We start from the raw sequence: 15,830 nt of genomic DNA, 5'->3' as shown, positions 1-15,830 counted from the left end.
AATGCTTTTGGAGGGCCAATCAGCTTTGCCCCCGCAGTTCACCCTATCCTCTGGTCTGAGACCAGTCTCCCACTCCGCTTCTACAGTATAATCTTAGATTTCGTCCTGGAATATCTTCATTTAAACACGTCTCCCACTCCTGTTATTCTTCAGCAGACACCGGGGAACCCATGGATGTGGAACCTGTGTGTCTCTTACTACTGTTGTCCCCGGTCACCGCTCCCATCTTCAGGACGTGAACTCAGCACAGAAAAGTCACAGAGGAGTCTTTCAGACGTCAGCACTCCTCCAGTCAGAGCCTTTTGTAAAGCTACCCGTCACCACGTCCCCCTTCCCGGTGTGCTGCCACCGCCAACATCACTCTCACCGGCCAGGACGTTTTCGATTACACCACTCGAATTGCATTCTCGCCTGAGTAGGCACCGACTCAGACATTGATAAAGGCATAGCACAAATGCTGACACACTGTGGCTTGCGCTATGAGGCACTTGTCATATCCAATTGTGCCCTCGACTGCAACGTATGGCCAGTTTATAGGGACCGGTATCGGCCGTGCAAGATGTTTCAGCACCTAGCGATAGCGCAAGAATCTATCGTGAAACCCTGCCTTCGTCAGTGGGCTGGGATCTCTACATTACATGACATTCCTATTGCTTATAACGGCTTTACTTTTGATCCCTGGACATTCTGGCTTAATTATCCTGTTCTGTTTTGGACTCTAGTTTACTTTGACCCGTCATAGATAAATTACGAACTGTTATAGTCGTTGTACTGTGACTATTGTTTCAACGCGATGAATAAATTAGCATCTTAGTCAATTTCAGTGACGAATCCTTCAGTCATTACATTTGAACTCAGGATATATCATAGTATTCTGCCACTAATAGGAACGAGTGATATAGATTGGTAGTACTGTGGATCATTTCTTGATTTTTGTTTTACTGTTTTCAGGCATCTCAGGTGTCTTGCACCCAAGACCTTTCACGCGACCCCACAAGCAGAAGTCAAGAGGATGAATGACCTGTCCACAAAACAAAATTTTCTCTACCTGTTTATCTTTCATTGGAGAGCCCTAAGCACTTTGGGACGTATCATCTGAGGTCATCAGTCCCCGACACTTAGAACTACTGAAACCTAACTAACCTTAGGACATCACACACAGCCATGCCCAAGGCAGGATTCGGACCTGCGAACGTAGCAGCAGCGCGGTTCTGGACTGAAGCGGCTAGAACCGCTCGGCCTCAGCCGCCGGCTCTTTCATTCGACTTCTGACGGAGGTTTCCACGAGCAAGGGAGGCGGAGGGGGAGGAGGCGCAAACTGAATTTGCCTCATCATGTTGGAAACACACCCATGCACTAAGAGCAAGTCATCCGCAGTTTTCTAGTGGAGTTTCATGCTCCAACAACTTGCGCTGTACATCTATATTTGGTCCAGTTTGCCTACCCTACAGTTCATACCCTACAGTATAATAAATCAGTTTATTACACTGTATTCCGTTAACTGAATTGTCTCACAACATGTTTGGATTCGTAACGTTCGTCTCTGGTGTTTCTTGTAGCTCCGCTTCCTACATTTTATCTTTTCCGCAGAAACATCCTGAACAGTTTCTATCTGCAACTTTTCATCACCCCCGAACACGAGAAGTCTCCATTTGATTTTGCAGGTAAAATGAAGTCCAAAAGTACGCATATCTCAAAGTTGTGTTGCGAAATAAATCGTTCATGAGCCCCCTGAGCCTCGGTGCATTTTAATTTTGGTAGATCTCAAAGCATCTGTCAGACTAGTGAGCGTCTTTGCCGGATTCATTGCGACTGATAGGAGCTAATCTGGAAAAGGAGATAAGCCTGTGGTCATTTCAACCCATTTTTTAGTCAAAACCTAATACTTTGAACAAACTGACGTGGTTATCCTCTGTGATTTGTAGCTATCTTCCATAACCTTTTTCTTCTCCCATATCTATTTGCAAACATTTCGTACTGACTCACCCACCCCTTCAAATTCACTAGTTCTCTTGAAGAACTGGCCGAAAGGGTTCTAGGCGCTACAGTCTGGAAACGCGCGACCGCTACGGTCGCAGGTTCGAATACTGCCTCGGTCATGGATTTGTGTGGTGTCCTTAGGTTAGTTAGGTTTAAGTAGTTCTAAGTTCTAGGGGACTGATGACCTGAGAAGTTAAGTCCCATAGTGCTCAGAGCCATTTGAACCATCTTGAAGAACATGAAACTCGATACAAAAGAATTTACACTGTAATTTGAACAATTTGTTTAAAGAGCCTGAGAAATAATTTGGAAATGGAGAAGAAACTTTATTTATCTGAATGGTGTGGGAGAATTTTAATAGTATGCTAAGTTTAAACTTCATGAGGAAGACCGACATGAAACATAATTCGACGAATAACACGACATCTGAGGATGTTAGGACCGCTCATCCATTTTCTTTGTAGCAGATCGTAGAAAGTCGACTTTGCAGAACAGACCTGTTCACTCTGGCGGTTTTCGGCCGAGGCCTGGCGGCAGTCTTGTCCCTGTCGATGCTGAAGCGGCCAACGGCTCCGTGGGCGTTTGGCAGCGGCGGCTGCGCGGCTGCCGGGGGCGGGGGAGTTTCCGCGGCCCTCTCAGGAGGACTCTGCAAAAACAACAACAACCCTGTCTGCACTTGCTTATCAAAACCAAAGGGGACCTTCGGTAGTCAGCGCTGTCTCTACTGTTGATAATATTGGTAACGGACACCACTACAACAGACAGAAGCAGAAAAACATTCATTTTATATCGCTCTAGAGTGATGATTTCGTGATCGACGTAAACTCAGCCAGACACTATATTAGTCAACCTCTTAAGGGGGAACACTCGTCGCTCTGTAGCGCTATCGATACTATCGATCTGGTACGGGGCAGCCATGACACCCATCACAGCTGAAATAAGTCATGGCAGTGAAGATGTGGGCAAGGTATGTGCCAGGCTGCTGTATGGAATCAGCGCAGTAAGGTACTTGGAGACATGACAGAATGGCAGAAAGCAGCTGTCGTTTTTGGATGAGCCCATTAAAACACTGAAAAAAGTTGCCCAGTTTGTTGGTATATCAATGCAGACTGACGACCGTGTCTACAAGGAAAGGTGTACCACTAGCAGCCACGTAATAAGCCGCAAGAACATTACTCGTACAAAGAAAGACACAGACCTGAGACGATCGTTAACGCCTTGTCCACGAGGATCTCTTTCAAATCCGACATGGATTACTGCTATCCGTAAATGCAGGGCCATTTCAACTAGTTTCCCAGCGAACATTGCGAAGCGAGTCGCGTGCAATAGATATTTGAGGTCAAATACTGTGCAAAACGCCTATTCCCACAGGAGCACATTGTAACACCCCACCCATCACTTATCTGGTTTTGGCGTGTGTTCACCCCAGGTAATTCACTAACAGATCAAAAGAGAGTGCAAAACTGCCGCAATGTCGGATAGCGCAAAGAAAGTAATAAGGCCCTGTGATTCCTGATTGAAGTGCAGTGGCAGTGTTGACATTAATTGATTCAGAATTGATCCCTTTGAATTAAAAATGGGTGCACATTGATGTTATATTCAGCTATTGAACACCAGATACAAATCTTGAACATAAAATTAATTAAGAAAGTGACTTGGGATTTCAACTACTTGATTGAAAACAGATGTACTCCATTAGCACAGACTTATTTTAACTCACGACCTTAAATAATCACATTACATGACTCTCCTAACAGGTAGTGGTAATAACTTGGGTTTGCGTGGAGTAAAGCGCGATAAATCAAAAGTATTTCCTATCGACTGACCCAGGCGTAATGCGAAGTCCAAGAAGAATTCTACAATACACGGCCCATGAAACCCTCGTGGAAACTTTGCCGACGTGATCCAACAAATTAATCAGTGTCCGGAGCGGGCGCAATATCACCGAATTCAGCGTGGCGGGGCGTCGTCGTTGTGCGGACGTCTGCCGACCTCGTGGTGGTGCAAGGCTGCGCTCGTCTATTCACTTCTAGCTATGTTGCTCAGTACATAGCTGAACGAAAACTTTCTATCTCCAAGCTCAATCGTTCCGTTTGCTACGATGTAAACTGCAGAGATGCTCACTCTCTCTCAGGCAAGCTGAGTAAAGAACGCCACATCCACACTCTAGGCAAGCTGGGAACGGAAGACCACTATGGAGACTTCTCCCAGTCCACTCGTCGCCACAGTTTCCCCTCCAGCAAAATCACTTACGCCAATTGCAGTGCAAGTCGTGTTAATTATGCGTCTCTTCCCAGCACTGACCAATGCCTGCTCTGAGAAGTGAACAAATTCCCACAAAATTTCCCTTCGTCTCAGCTTCTGCTATTTAGCTCCTCCCAGGCCACCCATCAAGGTTAGTGTTTGCACAAAACACCAGTTTTTCCTGAGTTCTGACTTCCAGGAGAGTACTTCAAATTCCTTGGTCCAACATTCCCATTGGAGGTCAGTGTATTTCATTCTGTCGCTCTTCACCTGATTTACTTCAGACTCTGCAGATCGTGAATTCAGCGTGAAGTTGCTATAGTCACGAACACGCATATTTTGGCCTCTGTTGACCGCTCCGCCGTAGCTTTGCATGGCTTTCTCGCATGTTTCACTGAAAATGGGACGACAGACATTTATCAACAGGCATACAAGTTCTCCGTCTGCTTCCTGGTACACCAGCATGGGGTCAACCACCCACTGACTGTCACTCATCTTAAGGCAGCTGGAGGCTGCACCCCCTTACCGCTTTCTCAGAGCTTGAGCCACCCTAAGCTGCCTATTGTAACTTCCCTTCACCGCTCCCCAGCCGACCACAGTCAATTCTGAATACTTCGCTGTGATAAAGTAGCCTGCAGTAGATCGATGCATTTCCACAAAGTTTTCATGTTGTGAGAATTACTTTACAACCATCACCCGACATTAATTATTCCAATACGTCCATACTGTACCCTCTACAAGATGCATTGTGCCTTGTCAATAATTTTTGTTCAGCCCTACTGTTCGCTCAATGTGAGTTAGGTGATCTTTAATGACTTCATGTAAGGGGGATAGTTTTTGCCATCTTACAACATAAACATCCACGTCTTCAATGGGCTAACCACAGAAACTGGTCAGTAGCTGACTAGAGGCATGCAGTGTAGACTGACAAGTCGATATTTTCCTTTTTTTTTAAAAAAAAAAACGGATGCTAGGTGTCGAATACACGGTCCAAATAGATCAGTCGGGAGATGTTTCTTGTGCCATGACTTGGGCCTACTCTTTCAGATATCTGCGAAAATAATCTAGGACATTTATTTCAACATTCTCAGTAAGAAACTCTTTTCATCCACAATTTCATCATAAGAATGCCGTAGACAGCTCCATCTTCTGAGATACCCTCCTGGTCTGTCGACAGCTCAGGTAGCTATCGCACCTCGACTGGTGCACTAAATCACCCGAGCCTAGGCCCATAGAAAATGTCTGTAACGATGTGGAACAGCTCTGCAGCATCTGAACATCATTGAGTGGCTTCAGCTCTATGTGGCATACCTGAAGAAACCTGTTGGCTCTCTTTGTCTTCGAACTGAGGCCAATCTCAGTGCTAGAGACCGTGTTGCACTGCAGTGTCATATCTCCTGGGAATGACCAATTTTTTATACGGTGCGTATTTTGTTTCCTCAGCTTATATATAGACCATGATGCCAGCAACAGTACTGATGAAAAGGATAGAATCAAAGCAGTCTGGATCCTGAGGCAGGGGCTCACTAGAGTGCTGTATGACAAACAAATGCCTATACACCCAAAGCCAATAAATACAAGACTGCCATTTGGGCCATGGCAATGTATGGAATTGAGAGATGGTCAGCAGCAGTGCCCAATGTAGGATAATGCAGTATTCCCTACTTTATCATGCTACCAACTAATATACCCATTAGAGATTTTTATTTCTCCAATTATGGTGCAAATAAGGGGAAGATGTGTTTACTGGCATGAATACATTCACTGGATAGCAAGTTGTACTGTGGTCAAGGCTACCTAAATACTGGAAAGTAATGGAACATGTCCACCTAGTCAAGCTGTGATTGGATAACACGTTAAGTATATGATGATTGTTTCGCTATGCACAGGCGACACAACACCATAATAGATGTGCCACTCCTGATCCAAAGAAGTGGGTCTTGATAAAATAGGATGAAGAAATACCCTGAGCACAGTGTGATTAGATAATCGCTACCATTACAACTAGACCCACGATAGACTGTCAACAGTGTCAAATCATGGTCAGTATTTCTCCAACAAATAAGCCAGTGTTGACTTCCATGACAAAGTATATAGTGATAAAGTGTTTTAGCTGATGTAGCCAATGGTGTTGCGACATGCTCCATTCAAATGATCTTCCAACTCTAACAGTGAAAATAACAAAAACTGAAAAACAAAGAAAACTCTGTGTGCAACTGCATGCCTGCTCCTTCTCAGATACGATGCATATAAAGTCTCAAAATAGTTGTGTGATATTGCACCAGTAACTTGCTGAAAAATCACACATACCACCTAAAAAATTAGAAAATGAAATGGAGATCTGTGTTATTAAATATAGCCAGTTGAAGATAAAGTAATGATGAAGCATCACGGAACTACAAGGGAAGGACTCAATCAAATGATGATAGGCTTTTTGTTGCATCCGTGGCTTGTGATATAGGTACTGATTTAGTTCATGATCCATTGAAAAATGTGACAGTCCAGTCCGTTTCGAGACTAGTTTTCATAGACCCTACATCTCTCCCTGATAGTATCAATATGGTTGCAGCATCAGCTACACACATGCCTACAATGAGCTAAGGGATACGTGGGGCAGTCAGCAATGCAGTTCTGCAGCTAGACACTACAATGATGCTGGCGTAGTACTGTGTAGCATAGCAGTAAGCAGTTATGGTCAGAATATGAGGGTCTGCTTAATCCTCATTGGTCTTTACCAGTGTCCCCAGTCACACAGTACAGAATCTCAACATATAATGAACTGCCAATGTACCGTAAATTTTACCGCGTACCACATTACCTGCAGCCAGTGATGGATGAATTTATTAACCAGCAACTACGAGATGGTGTTATAGAGAAAAGTACAGTCCCCGAGAACTGCCAGTGGAAATTATCCTGAAGAAAATGCAGATGGGATGAAGGCATACAGCTTTTGTTGCGACTATCGGTACCTCAATATGTGTTTATTTATAGATTATCCTGCCTCAAGTGTAACAGATACTTCGGATAATCTGGAGAAATGCAGGTATTTTTTACCCTTCATCTGTGCAGTGGTTATCATCAATTGGAGGTGGCACCAGAGGATCGCCAAAGGGCAGAATTTATGGTTGCGTCATGAGATTATCACTGTTGGTATATGCTGCTTGAACTGAAAACGCACCAGGTACATTTCAGCACCTCTTAGCTGGGGTAGTGCTGAATTGAAGCTAGACAACGTACAGTGTATTTAGATGACGGAATCGCCTTTATGAAGAGTTTGGAAGAGCATAGATTGTGGGTAAGGTTACACATGGCGCACGTAACACTTGGTTTAGAAAAGTTTGTGACAGAAGAAGTACATGTCCATTCTACTTGTCCGGGCTGTTATGCCGTGGTCGGTTGATGAATTTTGTCTCAATTCCCAACGTTTCGTCTCCGACTGCGGGAGACCTCTTCAAGGGTGTCCGTAGGTCGATAGAAGGTCGAACACACCCACTGGCTCGCTACTGACTGCCGCTAAATTCCGTCTCCGCGAGCCCCCGCGCCGCGGTGTGACGTCACGTGTTTTGAAAACGTCAGTGCAATTGGCCGCTGTCCGTCGCCGTCGATCGCCGTTGCCATCACCCAGTAGTGGACGGGTGGTACACATCTTCTGTAACACCGGCATCCATATACCGTTTAATTTCACGCCCTCCTCCTTTCGTTTGAAATTATTTGGGTGTTTAGCGATTTCGATTGCCTCCCTGTAGAGCCTTTCGTAGTATCCGCTTGTGGCCGCTAGTACTTGCGTCTCCTCGAAACGAATATTCTCTGGCTGGAAAGCATGCTCCGCAATAGCTGATCGTTCCGTTTCTCCTCTTCTACAGTTTCCCTTGTGCTCTTCCAAACGTTTAGAAACCGTTCTTTTAGTTGTACCCACATAAGCCCACCAGGAAGATACAGGAATACATTAAGCCTCCCAAGGACGCTCGCAAACCTTTGGAAAAAGCTGGAGTGTATAGGATCCCATGCAGCTGTGGTGATGTTTATGTGGGTACAACTAAAAGAACGGTTTCTAAACGTTTGGAAGAGCACAAGGGAAACTGTAGAAGAGGAGAAACGGAATGATCAGCTGTTGCGGAGCATGCTTTCCAGCCAGGGAACCACAATATTCTTTTCGAGGAGACGCAAGTACTAGCGGCCACAAGCGGATACTACGAAAGGCTCTACAGGGAGGCAATCGAAATCGCTAAACACCCAAATAATTTCAAACGAAAGGAGGAGGGCGTGAAATTAAACGGTATATGGATGCCGGTGTTACAGAAGATGTGTACCACCCGTCCACTAGTGGGTGATGGCAACGGCGATCGACGGCGACGGACAGCGGCCAATTGCACTGACGTTTTCAAAACACGTGACGTCACACCGCGGCGCGGGGGCTCGCGGAGACGGAATTTAGCGGCAGTCAGTAGCGAGCCAGTGGGTGTGTTCGACCTTCTATCGACCTACGGACCCCCTTGAAGATGTCTCCCGCAGTCGGAGACGAAACGTTGGGAATTGAGACAAAATTCATCAACCGACCACGGCATAACAGCCCGGACAAGTAGAATGGACATTATATTTCCGGCCGTGAAAGTCTACATTTTAGTAGAAGAAGTACAGTATTTAGGCCATGTAGTTAGCCATGAGGGAGTCCAGGTCGATACCTGTATAATAAAAGCTCTACAGGATTTTCGAGCACAACATATGGAAAAAAGTTTCAATCCTTCTTGGACCTGCTGAATTACAGTTGGAAGTTTGTACCAAAATTTGCAGCACTATAGCCACTGACTCATTCACTGAAGAAAAAATAAAGTTCCACTGGTCAGTCGAGTGGGAATATGCATTCAGTCATTTGAGAGAATTATTAAAAACTGGACCTATATTAGTTTTCCCAAATTATGAGAAGGAATTTGTGATTTCATGTGACACAAGCACTTATGCACAAGGCTGTGTATAAAGTCAGGGAATGGAGAGGGCAGGACGTCATCTACACCTTACTATAGTTGAACAGAGCAGAAAAATACTACCCTAGAACAGAGAAAGAGATGCTGAGTCTCATATACAACATATTTTTATGTTATCTGTTTGGGAGAAACTTCAAGGTCATAACGAATCATGCAGGACTGAGGTGGCTGTTAACTTTAAACGATCCATCGACCTGGTTAATGCAGTGGGCATTGAAACTCAATCAATTAGAGTTTGTGGTAATTTATCGACCTGCTAACTCTCACAGAAATGCCAATGGCCTGAGTCGGAACTTATGTCCAGTACGATGAGTAGGTTCCAATTCCATAGTGGCGGAAGGTGCAAGCTGCTTATGAAAACTACGAGCCACAATTTATTGTGCTACAATGCGAAATAAAGTGCTAAAACTGATGCATGATCATCTATTAGCAGGACATGAAGGCTGTAGACCAACAGAATGATGTGGTTCAAGTGGTTCAGATGGCTCTAAGCACTATGGGACTTAACATCGGCGGTCATCAGTACCCTAGGCTTAGAACTACTTAAACCTAACTAACCTAAGGACATCACACACATTCATGCCCGAGGCAGGATTCGAACTTGCGACCGTAGCAGCAGCGCGGTTCCGGACTGAAGTGCCTAGAACCGCTCGGTCACAGCGGCCGGCAGAATGATGTGTGAACAAATAATAGTGGTGGCAAACATGTAAGCAGGATGTAAAACAATATAAAAACCCGGCCGCGGTGTCCGATCGGTTCTAGGCGCTTCAATCCGGAACCGCGCGACTGCTACGGTAGCGGGTTTGAATCCTGCCTCTGGCATGGATGTGTGTGTTGTCTCTAGGTTAGTTAGGTTTAGGTAGTTCTAAGTTCTAGGGGACAGATAAACTCAGATGTTAAGTTCCATAGTGTTCAGAGCCATTTGAGCCATTATATAAAAACTGTTTACCATTTGTACAATGAACCAAATTACGTCACCAATGTAGTCTTCCACAGAGTTTACTAGGAGGCCAACAAACTATTTCAGATGTTCGGTTTGTATATCTTAGGTACTTTTGGACAGATGCCAGCAAGGAATTGGTAAGTGTAAACGATAACAAAACCATTTCTCACGCATTATAGAAATGATAGCTCTTCCAAGACAACACGTTGACACAGTGAGACAAACCAAGGATAATAGCTGGGTATTAAAGGTTGGTACTCAAGAGATTTTGACTATGGACGAAGTTACTCACTTGATATCAGATCTGATGAAGCAACTTGGTCATTTATTATGAGTTCGATAACTAAGAACACATGCATTACACTCACAAGGAAATGTCAGAATCGAACCTGGTTACAGGATGCTAGGGAAGATGTCGAGTCACTCTCTCAAGAGTCAATCATTACAGTGACTGGGATTTGCTATTACCTGATGTAGTTGCAGTGCGTAATTCAAAACTTCAAAAGAGTACAGATCGATCATCTTATGAGGTACAGCTCAATATTTGTTATGTTGTGTAGCGTAGGTTCATTTCTTTGACCATTATATTTTACTAAAATAGATGCAATTAAATTGTGCAAGTACCCACACCAATGTAAGTAAATGTTTGGAATGCGTTTATTAAGTTGTTAACTGAAGTGAGTTTTATGAAATATTTTATAGTAAATATTCTGAGGGCTTAATAGCAAAAACGAGCTTATAGGGCTCTTGGAGGATACAGCATTAAATCCACTCTAGGAATGTTTGATACAGCTTTAATATATTTCGATTTTGCACTGAATTCAAAGAAGTGGCTAAAGAAGAAACTAAATATTTATGTTTGAATTCACTATTATCCATTTTAGTTGAAAAAAAGCATCTTTTTTTAATTTCGATGACTCCGAAGTATTGAACAGATTTAAAACAGATTCCTGTGGTATAAATTCGGATCTATAAAATCCATGAAAAACTTCAGTATATGACAAAGAATGGCTTGATGCCCGCTGTTCCCCCCCCCCCCCCTCCCCCATCCTCCCAGCTCACTCGCGGACAGGCACAGTTAATATAGACTAGCCCGCAGGCAGCCCAATTTCACATGTGTGAGCCTTTTGACCACCCTTATGTGCATCAGGTTTGTCACGGCAGTAAGCTGCATAAGCGACGGCCCGGCTGTCTGACTGCCCCTACGCCAGCTGTTTTTTTGTCTACTTGTGGCCACAGGCAGGAACTTGGCTAGATTTAATAGTTTCCTGATTTGCTTATTGGAATTAGTATTCTTCCGATAATATCAGTAAGAGTTTTTTGGCGACATTAACGACTTTACGGAGGGTTAGGACCCCTGGGTGTAGAGAAGGAACAGTGCAAGAACTTGGAATTGTCAGATGGAATTGAGAAACTGATGTATAAGGAAGCATGTTTGAGAACACAGACAAAAATTTTATACCGGGCGATCAAAAAATCAGTATAAATTTGAAAATTTAATAAACCACTGAATAATGTAGATAGAGAGGTAAAAATTGACACACATGCTTGGAATGACATGGGGTTTTATTAGAACAAAAAAAGGAAAGTTCACAAAATGTGCGACAGATGGCGCTGGACAGCAATACGTCAGTGACCTCGCATGACAACCGTGTATAAAAGGAGCTGTAATGAGAAAGAGAAACACTCTTCCCGGATGTCCGCGATTGAACTGACACCTCTGTCCCTCCACTCGCACCTGGTTTCCAGTACTTGGACAACATCGCACACACGGAACTCAATGCCCCTATCACTACACAGGATCTCATCGCTACACTCCGCACAAAACGCAACACCGCTCCTGGTCACAATAGTGTCACCTACCGTCACCTTCGCGAAGCTCCTGTCTCTTTCCTCTCCACCGTGGCCAGGCTCTACAATGTAGTCCTGTCCACTAGTTACTACTCCGACCTGTGGAAAACCTCCCGTATCCTGATGTTCCTTAAACCTGGTAAACCGCCGTCTCTTCCTACCGTCCCATCAGCCTTACCTCGGTCTTCAGCAAGGTCCTGGAATCTATCCTCAGCCGCCGCATCCACCAGCATCTCCGCCAGCACCGCCTTCTTCCCGTTCCCCAGTGTGGCTTTCGGCTTCTCTTCTGACGACCTTCTCCTTCACCTCACTCATCTCCTTTCCGAACAGCTTAATTCCCGTCGCTCCGCAATCTTCCTCTCCCTGGACCTCGAACGTGCTTATGACCGCGTATGGCATTCCGGTCTCCTCTTCAAGCTCCAAACCTTCGCCCTTCCCATTAATTACGTCCGTCTGGTCGGCTCCTTTCTCTCCCACCGTCCTTCTACGTCACGATCCATAACACGGATTCCTACACCTTTTTTCCCTCTGTCCTCTCTCCCCTTCTGTACTTTTTATATACGGCGGACATGCCGCCGCCGTCACCCCCCATCCACCTTCTCCAGTTTTCCGTTGACACCACCTTCCTTGCCCTTGCCCCCACCCTGCAGCGCTCCCAACACCTTCTCCAATCCCATCTTGACCGGTTCACCGCTTGGTGCAACCAGTGGTTGCTCAAGGTCAATTCCTCCAAAACCCAGGTGATCATTGTAGGCAAAACCACCCCTTCCTTCCGCCTCCTTGATTTCTATCTCACCGTCTATGGCCGTCCTATCGCCCTCACCCCCACCCTTAAGTACATTGGCGTCACCCTCAGCCGTCGACTCTCCTGGACCCTCCATCTCCGGACAATCCAAGCCAAGGCACGCTCCCGACTCCGTCTCCTCAAGCTCCTTTCCGGCCCCACACCTATAAATCCCTCATGCGCCCTATCCTTCGTTACGCCCATCCGGCCTGGATCTCTGCCCCCCCCCCCCTACCTTTTATAAATCGCTCCAAATCCTTGAACGCCATGCTCTCTGCCTCGCCTATCGCATCTGTCTCCCCTCCCCCATGCGGATCCTGTCGATCTCATACCATTGCCCCACCTCCTCCTTTTTCTTGAGAGGATATGGTTCCTGTACACCTCCCACAAACTTGATCCTCCTCACCCACTTGTCTCGCCCATCCTCTCCCGCCCCCACCTGCTGCTGCGCCTGTATTCCCACGTCCCACCCGGTCTCCATCTCTCCACCCTCCTTACTCTCTCCCAAGATGGCTTCCGCCAGCTCACCCTCCCTGATGATGCCCTTCTCCCATCCATATACCCCTCCTACCAACTTTGATCTTCCCACCCTCTTCCTCTGTCTGTTCCTTTGGACACCCTCCCTCCCTCCTCCCTTTCTCTCCACCCCTCCCCCAGGCCTCCCCTCCCCTCTGCCCCTCCTCCCATCTCCTCAGCCATTGGCATCTTTATTCTCTCCTCCCCACCCTCTACCCCCTCACATTTCTTCCCCTCTTGGCAGGTCCCTGGACTCGCACACGCTACGTGGACTTTCGCGCGCCGGAGATCATCGCCATCTGTGTCTCGTGTGTGTGACGTCGTTTTGTGTTTTTAGTGTCCGCCGTCACACTTCTACGTTCACTTGTGCCGTCGGATTCATCACTGTTCTGTGCGCTGTGTCAACGTGTTTCCAGTGTCGTTATCGTCGAGTGTGGACGGCTCCGTGTTTTTTGTGTATCTGTGACCACTATTTTTTAGATCGTCACTATGTTCATTCTGTTTCTCCAATCTCTGTTCTGTCATTGTCAACACTACGGCTGAAGAGCGGCGTAGCATGCCGCTGACAGCCTACCTGATTGTATAGGTATTAAAATAGCAATAAAGGAAAAAAAGGAGAGAGAATCAGATGCGCCAGCAGACGCAGCATGTTGACGTTACCTGAAAAGGCGCTTTTAGTGAAGCTGTATTATCAGAATGGGGAATATGCTAGTTCAGCGTTACGGTCCTATCGCCATAGGAAGGGGATTCGCACGGGTAAAGGTCCGTTGACAAATGCAGCTGTGGCGAAAATGATTTCGAAGTTCGAAACCATTTAGACGATATACCCCGTAGCGGCCGACCGAGCACAAAGCGTAATGCTGTTGAGACAGTTCAGGAAGATATGGAGACTGTAGCGGTTTCGTCTATGCACGGGGAAGTCAGCGCTCGTGCAGTCGCACGTCGCACCGGCATTCCATACACTACTGTTTGGTGGGCAATGAGGCGTACCCTCCGATGCTATCCGTACAAAATCCATCGGCAACATTAACTGTTAACTGGCGATTTAGTGAAGCGGAAGGCATCTGCAGTGTGAGCGTTTCAAAAGATGGCGAAAGATGACGATTGGTTGAATAACGTGTTGTGAATCGACGAAGCTCATTTCACGCTCCGAGGGTCTGTCAACGCCCACAACTGCAGAATTTGGGCTACCGAAAATCCTGAAACTTCATTGCACGACGAGAATCTCACGGTATGGATTGGATTTACATATACCGTTATCGGGCCTTTTTCTTCGAGGAAATGCGTGATTCTGGTTTTGTAACTGCTACCGTGACGGGTGAGAGGTACATCGATATATTAGAGAATCGCATCATCGTAACCTGGCTGATAAACATCTGCTGGAACTTACGATGTTTATGCAGGATGGCGCTCCACCCCATATTGCTAGACGCGTGAAAGATCTCTTGCGCGCGTCGTTTGGTGATGATCGTGTGCTCAGCCGCCACTTTCGTCATGCTTGGCCTCCCAGGTCCCCAGACCTCAGTCCGTGCGATTATTGGCTTTGGGGTTACCTGAAGTCGCAAGTGTATCGTGAGGGATGCTGAAAGACAACATCCGACGCCAATGCCTCACCATAACTCTGGACATGCTTTACAGTGCTGTTCACAACAATATTCCTCGACTACAGTTGTTGTTGAGGAATGATGGTGGACATATTGAGCATTTTCTGTAAGGAACATCATCATTGCTTTGTCGTACTTTGTTATGCTAATTATTGCTATTCTGATCACATGAAGCGCCATCTGTCGGACATTTTTTGAACTTTTGTATTTTTTTGGTGCTAATAAACCGCTGTCATTCCAAGCATGTGTGTCAATTTGTACCTCTCTATTTACATTATTCCGTGATTTATTCAGTTTTCAAATTTATAGTGACTTTTTGCTCGCCCGGTAGATTTACTATATGGTGCAAAATACGTTTGTTCCGTTTTCTTTTGAACGCGTATTACAACATATGTGTGTACATAGTATATCTTTCGCCTTTATAGCACAGTGGATAGTGTAGCTGAGCTCCATGCAGAGGGTCCATGTGCGAATCCCGGAACTGCGAAGGACTACTCATTGGTGGGAGGAATGAAATAAGGTTCTCGCAACCTCGTGGGGCCAATTGTAGAATTGCGTGGCACTGCAGTAGTGGCTTCAGGTCACGAAAAGAGTCTGGCCCCCCACAACCCTCCATACTGTATCCACCGATGCCACTAGCACAGATTAATATGAGTCCGCCAGGGTCTCTGGATGCATCTTACGTTTCAGAGTACTGTATATCACGCAAAGACATGAAAATATTATTTTCGCTGACATCTAAATATAGTGATGAAAATAACATTCACGGGACAGCAAGTAAATTAGGCATGAAAAGCAGTTTCATTACCCTGTGCTCAGTCATTATTTACAGCGGTGGTAAAACGTTGTGACTGGTACCGGGTGGGTTTTCACTTGCTTTGCCGTTGACAACTCTCTGATTTGGAATGCGATTAGAATTAGATATC

The 15,830-nt window shown here is 45.7% G+C and overlaps 1 protein-coding gene across 1 annotated transcript in view; it reads right to left on the bottom strand.

Moving 5' to 3' along the window:
- LOC126353098 (uncharacterized) overlaps positions 1-15,830 on the bottom strand; it is a 287,154-nt gene that overhangs the window by 10,986 nt on the left and 260,338 nt on the right. The window contains exon 18 of the mRNA XM_050002737.1: positions 2,478-2,626. Coding sequence (XP_049858694.1) covers positions 2,478-2,626 — 149 coding nt within the window. The remainder of the gene's footprint in view (positions 1-2,477; positions 2,627-15,830) is intronic.

The sequence above is a fragment of the Schistocerca gregaria genome, chromosome 1, assembly GCF_023897955.1.
Source record: "Schistocerca gregaria isolate iqSchGreg1 chromosome 1, iqSchGreg1.2, whole genome shotgun sequence".
NCBI lineage: Eukaryota > Metazoa > Arthropoda > Insecta > Orthoptera > Acrididae > Schistocerca > Schistocerca gregaria.
The sequence above is the reverse complement of the archived record's forward strand: the minus strand, read 5'-3'. Positions and strand labels throughout refer to the sequence as shown.